Genomic DNA, 18306 nt, shown 5'->3' on the forward strand with positions numbered 1-18306 from the left:
TATGTCTATACTACCGGGACAGCGGGGTATGTCTATACCGCCGAGTCAGCGGGACATGTCTGCACTGCCGGGCCAGCGGGGTGTGTCTACACTGCCGGGACAGCGGGGTGTGTCTACGCTGCCGGGACATCGGGGTATGTCTACACTGCCGGGGCATCGGGGTATGTCTATACCGCCGGGACGGTGGGATTCGTCTACACTGCCGGGACGGCGGGGTATGTTTACACTGCCAGGATAGCGGAGTATGTCTATACTACCGGGACAGCGGGGTACGCCAATACTGTCTATACTACCGGGACAGCGGGGTATATCTACACTACCAGGATAGCGAGGTATGTTCACACTGCCGGGCCAGCGAGGTATGTCTACACTGCCGGGTTAACGGGGTATGTCTACACTGCCGGGACAGCGGGTTCTATGCAAACTCAAGTGGCCACTGATTTGCCGGTATCTGCCAGACTTTTGTTGGTCGTGACATTAACTGATTTATTTGGATGTCGGTGTCACAGCAGCGGTGATCGCCGAAACGTCGCTGTCTCATGAGGCTCCTTTATCTTAGCTTGACGTGGCCTGATGCGTTTTCGCTCAGCCCGTGGTAAACCCATCGGTATTTAGCAAGCATTCTGCATGCCTTTTGGTAAGCGATATCGAAGCAGGTTTACAGAGCTACATCTGCTGTGTTAAGCGAAATACGTAACCGTGCAAATATTTAGATAGAATTGCCGATGGGCAGCTGGAGAGCAGGCGCAAGAAACCCCCGGACGCCACGAGAACCGTGCAGAACACTTACGTCAGCCCTCGCTGTGCGCGGAGACGGTTTATCCCGCACGCCGCTCTCGTGTGTAAGTTTGCAGACCAGAGCACCTCCAGGGAAAACCAGGCCTCCCTCTGCATCTTGCCGAACAGATTCTTCGCGTCGAAGTCTTGTCTAAGTGGTTTTAAACCGCGCACGGCCCCTGGGACTAAGCGTGCAAAGGGAAGACGTGCACAGGACTTGGGCTGTCATCCTCAGTACGCCTCGTGCCGAGCCTCCACCTCTTTCTTCTGTTGGGGCTCCCTCGTGCCGAGCCTCCATCTCTTTTTTCCGCTGGCGGTCCCTCACGCCGAACCTCCACCTCTATCTCCCGTTGGCGGTGCTGCCACTGTCACCCATCGGTAAGCTGATGTGGTGTGCAGACTCGACGCCTGCCCGGTGGCGTTGATTGCCACCTATCGCCTTGTAAGCGGCTGGAGCCGGTCCTGGCCCAGGCCAGTACTGGCGGCGTGCCCGGCCATCCCTTCTGCTGGCAGCCGCGCCGCGCCGCGCTGCTCCCGGCTCGACGGAGGCAGACTCCGGCACGCCCCGGCCGCGCCGCCGCCGTCGGTCGACGCCAGAACACGCGTCCTGAAGGTCACGTCATGACGCTGATTGGACGGGTCGCCGTCCGTCCGGTCCTGGGCTGCAGACGCGCCAGCCGCACGCGCTCCCCCCCCCCCCCTCCCCACGCGGCGCCGCCCCATCGCACCAGACGTTGAGCGCCGAGGCGCGGCGCCTCGGCGCTTGGGGACGAGCTGCGGGGGCGGCGGTCGTGTCATCTGTCACGCACCGCAACGAAACCGGGGCCGCACAGGTGACGCCGGCACGCCGCCGTCTTTTTCTGCGCCGTCGCTGAGCGGCTAGCCCTTGTAAAAACGTGAGACGCATGATAGGCGCGACGGTGCGTGCCGGATACGGGGCGGCCGAGCCAGAGCGGCGCGCTTGGCATACCTTGCGACCCGGAGAGCGGGGCTGGAGACGGCGGCCGGCGCCGGACGACGGTCCCGTTCGGCGGCCGTCGTCGGGGACGAGTCCGCGGACGACGGAGCCCGAGACACCGCACAAATCGAGGCAGTCGCTGTTGTACTGGCTGCTGGGCACGGTACCTGGCACGATGATGATGCGTGATTCTTTGCGTTTGGAGGCAGCGAGCGAAATTCCGTGTATATACAGGCCCTCCCTCCAGGTCAGACATACCTCACGTCCGTTCGGACCATCTCTAGCCCATCTGAGGGATGGCAGACGACCCGTCGCACTCAGTCCCAGCAGAGTAAAAAGACGTCGACGATCACGGCTCATCGTGCTGCGTCTGCACACTTCGCTTCCTCGTCCTCGTGCCCGATGCACCGGGTGAAGTGTGCAGCACTGGTTGCACAGAGCCCCGTGACAAAAACCATGGTCGGGCGCAGCGGGCGGCAAACGGCCGAGGTCCCGCTGCGTCGCCGGCTACGAGGAGCAGAACGCGGCGCTAATCCCGGGGTGCGAGCGGCCCAAGAGTACGCGCTGCTCGTCTGATGGTCGGTCTGCGTGATGAGTCACGACCGAGCTGGAGCCGCGTCAGCGCTGGGCAGAGTCGACCCCTGCGACCCGCGGCCGCCGCCGCTGCCGGACAATGCCCGGCCGGTGCGATAGCGGCGGCCGGGCGGTGTTTCGCCGACCGGCGGGGGGCAGGGTCGCGGCGGCCCGGCCCGCCCGGCTGACCCCGGCGGCCGAGGTCAGGTGCCGCTGCACGGCGGCGCCGCGGCGGCAGCACCTGGCCAGTGTGATGGTAATGGGCCGCGCTTTACTGCCGTCTCTCGTGCCGCCGCCGACGGCCCGTGGGAGGAGCACCGCTGCCGCCCCTGAAATACGACACCGCCCGCCGGCCGCCGGCCGCCGGGTACCAGCGGCAGCTTCCGCTCCAGCTCACCCTCTCGGACCTGGCTGGACTCTGCCTCTCCAGTGCTTCCCCCCCCCCTCTCTCTCTCTCTCTCTCTCTCTCTCTCTCTCTCTCTCTCTCTCTCTCCTCTCTCTCTCTCTCTCTCTCTCTCTCTCTCTCTCTCTCTCTTCTCGGGACGGCTCAGGACTGGCATGGCACGGACGGCTGCTAGTCCCCGTACTTTGAGTGGGCGTGCCCGTGTTCGGAGAGTCAAATGAGCTTTCACAACTCATGAAAGGCTCCCCTCCCTCCTCCGTTCATGAAGAGGGCCGCGGGAGGCTTCGAGCGCCCATGAGTCCGTTTGAGGAGAATCAGAGAGGTTTGATTATCCTCCTGAGTGTGGGCGGACCTGGAGCCACTCGTTAGTGGAATGACTTGGGAGGCACTGGCACGAACTGTGACACCATTTCCGGGATTGCTGCGGAAAAGCAGTCGGTTTTGAAGCCTCGCACAGCGTAGGAAGGAGCCGTGCGTTCTTCGTCCATGGCAAATACTAGGATGAAACTGGTGCTTGATATCACTCCTGTCTTTGGAATGATATTGATTGTTACATTTGACCTCGGACTTGTCTGCTGTAATTGCAGAGCATCTCGTGCTACATCATTGAAGGAGTAGAGAAAGAAGGCGCATTATGGATCTACAGGAAAATCTGGATGGTAGTAATAACTGTGTTAATGCAAGACAAACATTTGGCTAATGTTGTTCACATACGGTTTTTCCTCCCTCCGGAAAATTGGGAAGGACTGGTGTAAAAAGTGCAATACATGGTGTCCAGGTACAGGTACAGGTGTCCACGGCTAAATTGAAATTGTCATGATTTTAGAGCGAGCACTCGGTGCGTTGATTTGCGTCAACACAGGGTTACCCGAGCAGTGCTCGGCCATTAACTCCGATACGCATGGAAGAGGAGAGGGGGATAATGCAAAATGGAAACGTAACTGAGTGTGGCGAGGAGGTTTTGGATAGAGTCGCGTTATGTTCTAGTGTGACGAAAAATCATGATTAAGACCTTGGAGATGGATGCCGTTGGCTTTCTCGCATAACACGGAATGCGCCGGTAATTTGTCTCGCAACTCCAGCTCACTTAGCGGCCACACGTAGGCGTTACTTTTTAATACGTTGTGCATAACGGAGGGTAACCAGGTAAGGGGCAACCCAGTGGAACCAATGCGTCACCAGCGTAACTGGCTACCAATGCGTAACCAGGGGGAAAAAGGGTTGGAGATAGCCAAAAATTCTTAACGTAATTTACGGGCTACCGCACACGCTCTGTGAACGTCATGGCAGAACATTCCAAGGCACCCGGTAAACCAGGGCCCCAAAAGTTGGCGCAACCGATTTGTGTCCGTCGTGCTGGTGCTTACGTGACCTACATATGCCATTCCGATGACATTTCGCAATGTTGCGAAACGACCGCACTTATTCAATATTAATTGATCAATCCCATTCGTGGGATAGCTGACACCGTTGCAGCCCGCTGATTACCGCCATAACCAGAGGGCGACCTCCGCAGCGCTGTCGACGGTCCACTAACGACCGGGGATGGCCATGTCTCTCGTGCTCGTGACTGACCCGACCTTGAGGGGCCGCAGCCCGTCAGATGGTGCCGGGCTGCTGGTCAGGCGATAACTCGCACTACGGCATCACCCCGACAAATGAGGCCGGCTGCACAGACCAGTCAGACGCTCAGGGCGCGCTCAGGACAGCCGACCGCGACCAGTGCACACTGCTCCACAACGCTCCGCTCCCCCACGGGCGACACTTCTGTCTCGCGGACCACACTCCGCTCCTCAGTGGACGACACTCCTCTCTCGCGGACCGCACTCCTCTCCCCGCGGACCACACTCCGCCCCCCCCCCCGCGGACCACACTCCGCTCCTCAGTGGACGACACTCCTCTCTCGCGGACCGCACTCCTCTCCCCGTGGACCACACCCCGTTCCCCGCGAAACATACTCCTCTCTCGCGGACCACACTCCAACCCCCGCGGACCATACTCCTCTCTCGCGGACCACACCCCGCCCCCGCGGACCACACTCCGCTCCTCAGTAGACGACACTCTTCTTTCGCGGATCACACTCCGCACCCCAGCGGGCGGCACTCCTCTCCCCTAGATATGTTGCAGACGAACACCCGGCCGGGGACGGTTGCTCAGTGCTTCCCCGGGAGGACAGCTCCTCAGTGCTCTTCGGGATGGCTGCTCAGTGCTCCCGCGACGGCCTCCCAGTACTCCCCGGGACGACTCCTCATTGTTCCCCGGGACGACTCCTCATTGTTTCCCGGGACGACTCCTCATTGCTCCCGGGACGACTCCTCATTGTTCCCGGGACGACTCCTCATTGTTCCCGGGACGAATCCTCAGTGCTCCCCGGGCCAGCCGCCGAAAGACAAAACAAACAGTGCCTACAAACAAACACGTGCGTCCGCTCTCCCCGCCGCCGACTATTTGCGTACCAGCGAACCTATTGGCGTCCCCGGTCAGAGTAATTACAACCCTCCTGTTAGGCCAAAGCGGGCCATTGTCGTTCCCTGCGGCTGAGGTTGTGGCCGTTGTAATCAGCTGTTGAGGAGTTACAGTTGCGTGGGCAGGATGTTTGTCAAAAATAACGGCATGGAGTGACTTTAAGTGTCCATGGGTCTGGGCACTCAGAGCATAACAGTCGATAGGTTATTTGCTTCTTTGAATGGGGTCAGCATGGAGATGTTCACCGTGCATTCCATACCATAATGTACGGAGAGACAAAAACAAAGCAATGTGTTTGCTTTGATTCTGTTGACGCTCATCTTTCGCTAACAAGGTGCAACTCATTGGTATATTATGCGGATGTTAGTCTGGTCGGGGCTGAGGCGTATGTCATTGTCCGATCTGTATGAAAAAAATGATCACGAAGACGTCGGCTGCGATGAAGCGCGATTTCCAATGGGAGTGGCCTAATTTTGCAGAAATCGTTAACCACCAACCGCCTTACACACTGCCTGGCCCCGGTCCAACGACAAATACAACAGTTGTGCGGCACAAGATTCCAGTTAGAAAGATGCCGACTGTGTCTGGTCGTTAGCGACATGTTTACAGCAGGCCTATTTGTGCTCAACTGCGCGCGGCTGGGACGGTGTCGCGTCCGTCTCTGTCGCAGGAGCACCTACGGACGTCAGAGCCGACGGACGGCCGCGCACCAGCCGCTTCCCCATGCCACGTGCGCGGCCACGAGGCATGTGACAGTGCCCCTTTCATAGCCGGATGGGGTCGTCAGCGGTCGCGCCTTTCCGCTCTGCCAAACAACAGCTGTGCTCCGCAGTTTGTGGGTCAGCCGGCAATGTTCGGCTCGCAGGTCCGCTGTTGACCTGAGCCGCGGCCGTGTCACCGCGTCGACAGCGGTGGGGAGGGGAAGGGTCCGTGGCAGCTCGCACGTGCGCGCCGGCACAAGCCGGGTCGTGGGCGCCGGCCTGTTAGTCTGGACCGGTCCGTCAGTGCGGCGAGTCATTCGCATTCAGGCCGGAGACGAATGTGGAAACAGGCGGCGAGCCGGCGCGGGTCGCTCGGGCCTCCCTGGCTCGCGGCGGACGGCACGTGCCGCCGGAGAGGCCGGCCGGCCATACGTCACCAGACGCACGTGGCGAGGAGGGTCGGTCCTCTGACAGAAGGGCTCATGCTGAGGCAGCTGGGCAGCCGAGCGGAGATGTTGACGGTGTGGTGTGACACAATAAGGAATGTTGAAAGACCTGCACCAACACCGGTATTGCCATCAGCTGGCGGCCGAGGTAGCGCCGAAAAATTCACAGATGCGTATGATGTTGATTTCATTTGCGGTACTTTCGATCTCATCTCGTCGCGGACTTAACCTTTTACGGATAGTGAACAGCGGCTCAATGCACACAACAACGCGCGAGGAAATCCAGTCATTGTACAGGAGAAAACCAAATCAAACCGGAGATTCCGCCACTGCACCCCGGCTGCGAACGGCCTGACGCGCTGAGCGGTCCGCGAAGAGGTGCTGCATGAGATCCGTCGGGCCGATTCGAGCCGTGAGTGTCCGCGGGCCGACGCCCCAGCTGGAGGCCGTGGCAGGGCGGCGCGCCGGCGCGGCGGGGGCCGGCCAGGTCGGTCACGCGCCGCTCCCGAGCCCGATCAACAGGTCTCGTGACCGGCTGCTTGGGTCGCCCCGACATTCATGTATGCGGCGGCCGGGAGGCGAGCAGGCCGCGGAAGCCGCTCCGGGGATAGCCGCGTCGGCGGGCCCGGCGCCGCCCGACTGCCGCCGGCCGTTTGGGGGGTCACGCGCCGCCACTCGCCGCTGTAAACAGAGCAGGGGTGGCGAGCACCAGCCGCTCGGCCGGCGCCGAGGTTCGATATGGGGCCGGAGATGCTGGAGACTGGAGAGAGGTGGTGAGCAGTGGCACCAAGGTTCGATTCGGCGAGGCTGGAGATGCTGGAGACTAAAGACTGGTAGTGAGCACTGACACCGAGGCTCGGTCACTGTGGTGGGATGCTTGAGACTGGGGAGTGGTGGTGAGCACTGACACCGAGGCTCGGCCGTTGTGATGGGATGCTGGAGACCGGAGAGGTGGTGAGCACTGATACCGAGGCTCGGTCACGGTGGTGGGATGCTTGAGACTGGTGAGTGGTGGTGAGCACTGACACCGAGGCTCCGCCGCTGTGGTGGAATGGTGGAGACCGGAGAGGTGGTGACGACTGATACCGAGGCTCCGCCGCTGTGGTGGGATGCTTGAGACTGGAGAGTGGTGGTGAGTACTTACACCGAGGCTCAGCCGTTGTGATGAGATGCTGGAGACCGGAGAGGTGGTGAGCACTAGTACTGAGGCTCCGCCGCTGTGGTGGGATGGTGGAGACCGAAGAGTGGTGGTGAGCACTGATACCGAGGCTCGGTCACTGTGGTGGGATGCTTGAGGCTGGAGAGTGGTGGTGAGCACTGACACCGAGGCTCAGCCGTTGTGATGGGATGCTGGAGACCGGAGAGGTGGTGAGCACTGATACCGAGGCTCGGTCACTGTGGTGGGATGCTTGAGGCTGGAGAGTGGTGGCGAGCACTGACACCGAGGCTCCGCCGCTGTGGTGGGATGGTGGAGACCGGAGAGGTGGTGAGCACTGGTACCGAGGCTCCGCCGCTGTGGTGGGATGGTGGAGACCGAAGAGTGGTGGTGAGCACTGATACCGAGGCTCGGTCACTGTGGTGGGATGGTGGAGACCGAAGAGTGGTGGTGAGCGCTGGTACCGAGGCTCGGTCACTGTGGTGGGATGCTTGAGACTGGAGAGTGGTGGTGAGCACTGGTACCGGGGCTCCGCCGCTGTGGTGGGATGCTGGAGACCGAAGAGTGGTGGTGAGCACTGACACCGAGGCTCCGCCGCTGTGGTGGGAGGTGGAGACCGGAGAGGTGGTGAGCACTGGTACCGGGGCGCCGCCGCTGTGGTGGGATGATGGAGACCGAAGAGTGGTGGTGAGCACTGAAACCGAGACTCGGTCACTGTGGCGGGATGCTGGAGAGCAGTGCAGGGCACCGTGGCCGCCGCCCCGTCGTTGGCACCCAGCAAGTGAAGAGTGGTGCTGAACACTGGTGGAGCGGGAAAGCCGGCCCTCAGTCACTGCGGCTCGAAGAGCGGGGAAGGAGGCGACCGTGCGTACTTAATGTGGATCTGTCGCCTTGCCAACAGACCTATTCGCATTGTCAGCACCTGCTTCCTGGGAGCCGCATTTGCATTGTGACTTTCAACCAGCGTTGATCCTTATCATTGGTCTCGGAACGGCACATTGGTTGGGCGAAATCCATAAATGGATGAGGCAGAGTGCTCCCTTCAGCGATATCTGCATGTTGAAGGTGCCGAGATGAGCTCATTGCATGTGTCGCCCGCGATCTCAACGACATCCCTGATCGCCGTCAGGCACTTGACATCAAGTGGACAGAAGCTCAGAATGTTCAGGGGCTGTTTGCTGCCTCACTCCCCGCGTTGTGATCTGTTGCGATGTGATAGTGATTCGAAGGGTATTTACCCCTATGCGGTATCTTAAGCCCCGGCAGATCCTTGCAGGGATGGGATAGTAGGATGGGATATAGATGGGATAAGTGCATGGATTGAGATGATGAATGATGAATGACACGGATAAGAATTTGACTGGTTTTGACAAATGACAAACAAGTGGCTTGGAGCGGATTAAAGACCTTAATGTCGATTTAAGGACATGTTAAAGGTGGCTGAACTATGACACATTGACACGATTGTGTCAGGATGTATCCTAATTGTGAGAGGCGTTACCAGATCAGATTTGAATTTTGTGAGTGCGTAGATCAGCGTGTGGATTGTAAAATTCCAAATGGCCTAAAATTGGATTGAATAGGACTGAATTCTAAGAATCTCATAGATAAAGAACTCTGCCTGTGAATGGTGGGTTGATGAGCAAGTGAACAGGTAGCTTATGATGTGCCTATTGAAGCATCAGACGCTTACTTCTGAACTGAACGTGTTTTATTTTGGTGAAACGAGCCCTTTTCGTGGCGACGTACATTATTCGTGCTGTGTCATTATGGCGTGTAATTATTGACAAGAACCGCTTGTCCTAGCGCTTTTTAAGATTTGTATTATTTCACACTCTATGGCATCGAAATATTTTCCTAGTTGGTTGCTAGCTAGCACACGATTAAGAAATGCCGTTTCATCTCGACTTCTCAGTCTCTGCCGTGCGGATCTTTTCACCAATCAGAAGCCGATCTGGCGACAGCAGGCGCGCCCGTCGGATGCGATCGGCCGTCGCGTCCGCCTGGCTCGGACAGACCCGGAGCCCGCCCACGGCGCCGGTGACATCCGCTCACGGGAGCGCACCAGTGCGTCCACGCGTCTTCCGCTCTTTCTCTGCGGCTGCACCTCAGCTCGGGTGGATTTCCCACGCAGCAGCCGCACGTTAAGACACGGCGTGGAGCCTGCGTGCAGCGGCGCGGTGCACGTATGTCACACCGCAGGTGCCACACAGCTGACGGTGCCCACCCCCCCCCCCCCTTCAGTCGTGCTCAGCCGCTGCCCTCTCGTTCCGGCTGCGCGTCCCGGGCGAGCGCGGCGACCCGTCCAGACGCCAACGGCGTCGTAAATCACAGCGCTTCCGCGCGACGCCGCCGCGCGTCCGGGGACGGCTCGTCTCGGCGCGCTGTGCCGCTGCCGTGGACGGCTCGTCCCGGCGTCCTGTGCCGCTGCCGTGGACGGCTCGTCCCGGCGCGCTGTGCCGCTGCCGTGGACGGCTCGTCCCGGCGTCCTGTGTTGCTGCCGTGGACGGCTCGTCCCGGCGCGCTGTGCCGCTGCCGTGGACGGCTCGTCCCGGCGCGCTGTGCCGCTGCCGTGGACGGCTCGTCCCGGCGTCCTGTGTTGCTGCCGTGGACGGCTCGTCCCGGCGCGCTGTCCCGCTGCCGTGGACGGCTCGTCCCGGCGCGCTGTGCCGCTGCCGTGGACGGCTCGTCCCGGCGCGCTGTGCCGCTGGCATAGGCGGCTCGTCCCGGCGCGCTATGCCGCTGCCGTGGACGGCTCGTCTCGGCGCGAGGCAGGCCACGCCGGCGTCAGCAGCGTCTCCGCCAGCCTGCGGTGACGCCGCAGCCGCAGCCGCAGCGTTCGGGTCTGCTCTTCTGCCCTTGCCAGAGGCGGCGGATCGGCCGGGGCCACCGCCGCGGGCGGGCCGGCCGGCTGCCGTGGCGCAGTGGCCGTCCGTGTTGACGGGTTACCGGAGCGGACGGCCTCAGCTGGGCCTGATCGGCGGCTGATGTACGGCCACCTGCGGCTGCCGCGTCTAGCAAGCAGTGTTGATGAACGATCGCGAGAGAACAACCCTCCAAAAGCCGTCCGTCCAAACCTTTCTTTTGGTCCAGAATGCAAGGGAATAAGCATTAAAGATCTTTTTAAATCCAGAAATGTGCTAAGCGCTTGACCAAACCTATTCGCAGTATGCAGCACCCATTTTATGTGGAGGTCCAAGCTATCAAAAATCAAAGATGTGATGTGGGATTCGCCATTATTAAAAGGGATTGCTGCACATTTGTACGGGGTTTTGGACTGAAAAGCTTCCTTGGAGATCACTCGCTGCAGGTCACAGACCTGCCCTTCTTAAGACTTAAGGCCTTCTGGTTTCTGAGCTACACGCCTGCGAAGATTGCACAAACTATTTCAGGAAGACTGTTAATATAATTATGATGACACGGTTGTTATATTGTATCAAATATATATATATATATATATATATATATATGTATATCTATATATATCTATATATATACATCTATACATATATATATATATATATATATATATATATATATATATATGTATGTATATATCAGTAGTTACAAGTGAGCTTATTTCATCATCGTTGATGATTGCTATATCTTAAGATGCGGCACATTTTCTTTCGGTACATTTTTGCTAGAGTTTTATCAGAAGAACGACCAACGTATTTGGCTGATGCGCAACCGACGTAAGGGCCTGGAACACTAATGACCTTATGGCTATTTTTGCGGATGACGGAATATTCTTTGTGAGGTAGAGGTTTTTTTGCTCACTGCAAGACGTTAGAGATACACCATAAGTGCATGGTGTTGTAAGACTATGTGCACGTTATAAGGTGATGTCTTCCTGCTTTATTATTACTAAAATGGCAGTATACAACCTTCCGCCGTTTGAAAAAATTGTTACACTGTTCCTTTGGGTCTTCCAAACGTATAATCCGTTTTGTCTGTTTTTCTTTAATTCCGCACCTGACGCTTGCAGGCTGCCGGCTGGCCGGGCTGGTAGACGGCTCGTTAGTCAGAGGTGCTGGGACGCGCCTGTGGCGTGATATGTGGACCCCGAGCCGCTTCAGAGCGGCGGCCGGCCGCGGCCAGGCCGGCACCAGGCCCGGCACTATATTAAAATACAGACGGCCGCACGTGTTGCCGTTGGGGGCCTGCCAGACCGTCTATTATAGTCGGGTCGGTCGCACTCGCACCGTCCAGTGCAGGTGTCCAGCGGAGGTCTGGGGATAAGTCGTGCAGGCGTGTTGAAATTGGAACTGCCATCAGCCAGGCCTGGTTTTATGAAGCAGTCATAAACTTGAAACGAGCTTTCAATGGCTTAACAGTTTTCCGTCAGTGGAGCCGTTATTGGTTCCTTTGAAAAGTCCCTGCAAGGGGCTGCATAGGAAAAAACAACCTCACATGACTTTGGCGTCGTGACTAGGGTAGAGTCGCAAGCGTCTTCCCTACTTCCGCTTCTTCCGAGTGTCTTATCCATCGGGACGGATCATCAGATTTGCGTCCCCGTCCCGCGTCATTCGTCGCCTAGTGCTAATACAAACACGCTTCTCCAACGTCTCTGAATTTTACAGCGACCTCTTCAAGGTCCCGGCTAAATGAAGGCAGCTCTCGAATGTTTACTGAAGTGTGGACTCACTCTGGAATCACGAGCACGGCTTGGTTCAGTTATGTCTGATCCGTGTTTATTTGCTGTGCGGGGTTTATGTGATAAGGTTTTCGATCGACGACGGATGCATGTCCTCGAGCCGTGGCGGGAGAGATCTCACTCGGGGTTTTCCCATGCCGGAGCGGTACCTTCTAAACAATCCAAAGAAAAAAAGAGATCGATGGGAAGCTGTGGTGGAGAGCCGCCGCAGTGGGTCCGGCGGTGTTTGAACTCATTTAAATTGAAGCAGGGGACAGGCAAATAATAGAAGTGAAACGAAAGACATCCACAGCATCAGTAATGCATACTAAACACGTGCATAAAGATATATGGCTATGAGTAGTACCCACATCTAAAATCAGCAACCTTCTACAGACTGTATCAATATTTGGGTACATTCTTACTCATCATGTGCATGTATGGGCTCATTCAGCTGATCACGAACAGAGCAGTGTTCCACTTACGGGTAGTCATTATGTAGAACACATCAATCAGTCCAGGGCCGCTCGCATGTGAAAGTGACAAATACGTAAGTGAGGCAAGTGCATGTATGTGAAATAATTGCATATGCCGGAAATGATTTCAAAGCTGAGTGGATGTGGTCGCATTATAACCAAGACTCACCAGAATGCCATTTTTGAAAAATAAGAGAAGCCACGAATGTCAACCGCGTCATTCACCCGCGTATTCCATTGCCACGATCTTTCCGTCTGCTTTCCACATGTGGTCCTTCTATTTTCCGCTCCGATTCTCAGTCTTTGTGCTCTTTTCTGTGTAGTTTGTCTATGTCTTACACGTGCAATGTCAGTCTGTGTTCACCTACGTGTGCTCCATCTGCTGTGCTCGCCTGTTTCCGTGCTGACCTGTGCTCCGTTGCTTGGCAGGGGGCGCGTCGCAGCTGGCTGAGGACGAGCAGCTGGTGTACCCGGAGGAGCAGGCTCTCTACCCTCTGGACGTACAGATCACCTCCAGCTCACAGCAGCTGACAGTCCAGGAGGGTGACAACGTCCGGCTGCCCTGCCAGTGGGAGGGCACAGGTGGGTCAGCGGTTGCTCCACCGGTGGGAGGGCACAGGTGGGTCAGCGGGGCACAAGTGGGTAAGCGGCTATCCTGCCAGTGGGAGGGCACAGGTGGGTCAACGGCTGCCCGCTTTCTAACAGAAAAAGGGAACACGCCGATAGGCGCATCTAAAAGATATGTCTTCGAAGCTCGACGAGAGGTTCGCAATACAAATACGAGCGGTTTGCAATGCTCTGAAATGTATTTGGGGCTCTGTATAAGAGCATTTTGCAAGGCTGCTGCGTGATAAGAATGAATTGTAAAGAAATTGCGAGGCTTATCCATGTAATTGAACGGTTTTTTTCAAGATAATATCTATCTAGGTTAGTGCAGGTGCCTGCTCTTCATAAGACGCAATTGGTTGTACCTACCGATGCTACTCTAAATGAAGGACATAGCTGGAAGGTGCATGATCGGAGCCTGAATGACAAAAGAGCAACAGAAGTAGTGATTAAGGAGAGTTATAATGTATTACATAAAGTACGGTTTGCATCTTTAAATTATTTAACATATAGATAATGGGACGTTTCCCTCCCACAGTATAAATAATGCACACATAGCTGGTGCTGGCTGGTCTTAAGCCCGCATAATTACCTGCAACTGCCGATATTGCTCAATACGTTTTAAGGTAGCTTCACTAGCATTATAGCAATGTTTAATACAAAGATAATGAACGTCTTTGAAGACATAATGCATGATCTTTGTTATAGGGTGGTCCGAGTCCTTGTACACGATACCCGACAGACAGCATGCGTACCTCGTTTCAGTTTCTGACGTCGTCGTACTATGGAAGAAGCTGCCAAGCATGATACTGTTCACGGACGTGATCAAGATGTCCGTGGACAATCGAATAAAGCTGGGCAACAACAACGAGCTCCTCATCGAAGGTGTCAAAGCTGAGGATAACGGCACGTACGTGTGCGCGTTGACGCTGTACCCGGACCCGCTGGAGCTGCATCACACCGTCACCGTGCAGAGTAAGTCACGTGGTGCAGCTCGGATGTGGTCGGCGGCTCCTTACCTACCGATATTCCGGCCCCTCTGTGAAGCGACAGCGCCGATAAATATTTTTGTATGTCCCCTCCTACGTTCTCAGTTTGCATACCGGCTATATTCATCGCTCGTCTCCAGATGACCCCGGTAGCGAGGCTGGGCGGGCGCCTGTCGCTGGGCTGTCCCTGTGACCAGGCTGTGATGCGGACGAAGCGGGTCTCGTTTCAATGAGCTGCTGTAATGCCGCTAACGTGCCGCGTGACAGTTTTGTCACGGGCCAAGCAAAGTAATCGTCTCCGAATCATCAGCTTATCATCATCTTGTCATCCGGGCTCGTTGTGTGCCCGCGCGTGCAAAGCGATTTGCAGCTGGGGGTGGACCGTCTGGCCGTTCAATTTCTTCGGCCTGTCAAGCTTATGCAATCTGCCTCTTTGTGCAACTGATGCATGCTGTCGGGCTCAAAGGACAAGGAAAGGAACCATACAGTGATGCGGCAATGTTTGAAATAGTGCATAGTTCGTGCTAGTTGAATTTTTCAAATTTGATAGGCCATCCCACTTGTCAGCATTCATACTATTTCAAGTATGTATGAATGCTGTTGGTTGATATTGCCTTTTCGGGTGGCGTTGCGTGAGACCTGACGACCGAAGTGTTGCATGCGTCTCTTTGTCCAGCCAACACCTTTATCCTTCTGCACCGTGCTGAATACTCCGCGGCTATTAAATGTGCCATGCTCCGCAGGACCGGCCAAGCTGCACCCGATGGACAGGGACCACTTCCAGGTGCCGGAGGGGGACAGTTTCGAGCTGGTGTGCCAGGCGGATGGCGTACCGCGTCCCACCGTCTCTTGGTCCAAACTGGTGAGTGGTGTCAGTCCCTCGTCCCCCGGTCCAAACTGGTGAGTGGCGTCAGTCCCTCGTCTCCTGGTCCGAACTGATGAGTGGCGTCAGTCCCCCGTCTCCCGGTCCAAACTGGTGAGTGCTGCCTGTCCCCCGTTTCCTGGTCCAAATTGGTGACTGACGTCATTCCCCGTTTCCTGGTCCAAACTGGAGAGTGCTGTGTGTCCCCATCTCCCGTTTTTATCGTTCCAAACCAGATGTCCTCTCCTGCTTCTCTTCCAGACAAATGAACCTTAGCTATCCCCTAGTCCCGACTGACGGCCGCAGGTAGAGCTGGCTTATCACGACGGCTTCTGCCGATGCACGCACCGTCAGGCTCAAAAGACGCGGATCAAAGCATCCTAACACCATCGCGTGGTCCACACCAATCCGGCCCGCACCAGTTCCTAGGTAGCACTGACTCACCGACAGACCGCCTGTCCCGGGGTGGCCTGCGGCCCCGGCTGGTCTGCCTCGGGCCAGCCCCGCAACGGGCCATCTCGGTAGGTGTCTGGTGCAGGATGGCTCGTTCAGACGGACCCTAATGGTCCGCGCCCAGCATGCGTCCTTTCTGCACCCGGCTACCGGGACCGGGAGGGCCGCCCGATACCTGCCCCATGCCTGATCACTACAGCACCCGCACGTGTTACGTGCCAGGGAGTCCCGAAGTTAGCCAAGCATACTCACGCACGTGGAATGAGTTCGCGTGCTCCTATGTACATATATTTATGACGCTGTGCACATGGTGTAGACGCTTCAGTGACATGATTTGGCTGCGATGCAACGGCTACTGGAACAGTCGTTTCCACGTAGTGGGTAGCTCCGGGGACTTCACAGCCAACCCCCGTGCCCTGTATGGACCCGTGTCTGGAATGTCTCGTGCGTGCAGCTGCCGCCGGTGTGACGTCAGCTGTGCTCTTGCACATATGCTGAGCCGCGGGGCTCGCAGTCCTCCGTGCGCTGGCATCCGATAGGTGCTATGTCGTGCTTCCTCTTGGCACGCGGCACTCACGAGACTGTCGGACGCGCTGGCTCGCTCCGCCGGACGGGCGGAGCGGTCAGCGCTGTCCCGTCCGGCCCGTGTTCCCCACACGACTGCCGCCGGCCGGCCAGTGACGGGGGCTCGGCGGCCGTCTGCCGGCGTCACCGCCCATCGCTCGTCCCGCGCGCCTCTGGGCCGACTAGCGGGTCTCTGTTGCATGTGCACATCGCTCACGGGATGCTCGTACTACCTCGGCCCCCACAGTGGAACTAACTCCCAGCTGGGTCGCGACGTGCCAGACTCTGCACCACAGGGGTCACTTTATATACCTTTGGGGGGCTGAACCCCATCCCCAATGCTCATTTGAGCCCCTCAATGCCCCTCTGAGCCCCCCTCTCCCTCCCTGATGCAAATGAGCAAAACAAAAAATATTGGGTCAAAGAAATGCAGATTTCTGGCTGTCTGCAAGTGATTGTTTCTCTAGGCATCTAGACACGTTACCTAGAATCGTGTTGCATACGCACCAGAGAGTAGCCGGTAGGTACACATGTCACGTTTTTGTCATGCCCGATATCTCGAACGTCACGCCAGTCCGCAAGCATTAGCAGGTTCCTCACAAGATAAGACGGATGGATCAACAAAACATAGGCTGCGATATGTGTAGTACAGTACAGGGGTTCAGGTAAAAGTTTAAACGTCAAATCGGACCAACAAAAGATGGTCCAGATGGCCCCCGGCGTTCCAGGAAGCTTAACAGCATAAAGCAAATGCTTCACATTCGACGAAATGGAGGGAAGCATCACCTTTAATAGAAAAGGCTCATTTGTGACCCTGACTATGCTTTACGTGAAAGGACCTCTCTAGATAACAAAAATTTCGTTACGTAATAAATAAGTTCCTCAATGCACGATCGTTTGATTACGTCATGAAACCTTCTTTTGATGGCTGAGTCCCTGCCAGACTTGCCATGTCAGAATTGCTTCTGTGGTGGACGGGCTGACACACTTGTAGTACTTCAGCGCGTTGCAAGGTGGCTTGTTTATTTAAGCGCTGATAGTAAACCCGACTTTTGTCACGCGCGCGTGTTTTGGGCCTTTGTCATGGTGTTCTCATTTATTTGTCCGTGATTTATACCTTTTGCTTGTATTCTTATTCTCGGTTACGGCGCTATTCTTAAGTCATTCGATTCCCAGCTGCATGTCCGTTAGAACTCAAAGGAGTGTCCAATAGCCTATATCACGCATCACAAAACGGGTTTGTTATCGAGACCTGCATTCACCGGCTCAAGCTGATTGAAATCGAACTGCTTTCTGTTAATAAGGTGATTCGTGCTGACGCACTCCAGACAAGGATAAGTAAATGGTGACATTGTTATGTAATTGAACAGTATGGCTATTGAGGACGTCTGAGGGATTTTGAAATAGGCGGCGAGAAATGGTTTGGACAAGTTTGCGTGCTTTTAGGTCAGGAATGAGATAAATTTTAGTTTTGAAGAGCGCATAACTTAGAATTGCATGGGATTATCTTGAACCTGCCTTAGTTAAAACCGTTTACAAGCACGATGCTGTTCACGGGCAGTATCATGATCAGATCGGACAGATCAGACATATCTTGCTGAGAGTGACACGTCCCATCCTAAGTCTGAAGAGCCTAAGCGCTCTGAGGTGGTGTTGACAGGATCCTCGTTATCGTCCTCAAACAAGCCTCTTCTGTGGGGTTTCGATTCGACAATTCTGGGATCATGCCTTGCGCTAAGCAGCGCTGGTTCGTGACCGCCATTCGATCGTGAAATTGCCGGTCAGCGGCAGAATATTGCGGCTGATGCTAACGTGCCGCAAGTCTCGGCATGGTCCACATGCCCTCCGGCGTTACCTGTCCGTTAGCGCAGCCACTGCCATTGACCACAGGCCTTCCCAGTCAGCGACAAATATCGATCAAATATAAAGTTTTTTTGTTTTGACACTGGGGAGGCTAGCCAAAATAACCGAAATCCAAAGATAAGTCGAGTTTTGGAGTCAGGATAGCTCCGCGTCATCGGCTCAGTTCCTCCCCTGTCCCCACCCAACCACACACGGACTTAAGAAAGTGGCATCCCTGCTCTGCACTTCACATTTTACTCCTGCAGAGGGTCGACCTCGGTGCCAAGGCAGGGGCGGCCGCCAGCCAAGATCCGAGCAAATATTTATTCCTTGAGCGAAATCGCCACGTTTGGTGGCTTTAAAGCCACCGTGCAAGGTCTGTCAATGTTTCTAATGCA

At 56.3% G+C, this 18306-nt stretch overlaps 1 protein-coding gene across 3 annotated transcripts in view; it reads left to right on the plus strand.

Annotated features, from left to right (window-relative positions):
- Positions 1-18306, plus strand: part of LOC119093970 (protein amalgam) — a 49060-nt gene that overhangs the window by 17083 nt on the left and 13671 nt on the right. For all 3 annotated transcript variants that reach the window (XM_037217003.1, XM_037217004.1, XM_037217005.1), the window contains exons 2-4: positions 13022-13174; positions 13964-14173; positions 14931-15049. In XM_037217003.1, the coding sequence (XP_037072898.1) occupies positions 13022-13174; positions 13964-14173; positions 14931-15049 (482 nt within the window). The remainder of the gene's footprint in view (positions 1-13021; positions 13175-13963; positions 14174-14930; positions 15050-18306) is intronic.

This window comes from Pollicipes pollicipes, unplaced genomic scaffold, assembly GCF_011947565.3.
Source record: "Pollicipes pollicipes isolate AB1234 unplaced genomic scaffold, Ppol_2.1 Scaffold_4002;HRSCAF=4701_pilon_pilon_pilon, whole genome shotgun sequence".
NCBI lineage: Eukaryota > Metazoa > Arthropoda > Thecostraca > Pollicipedomorpha > Pollicipedidae > Pollicipes > Pollicipes pollicipes.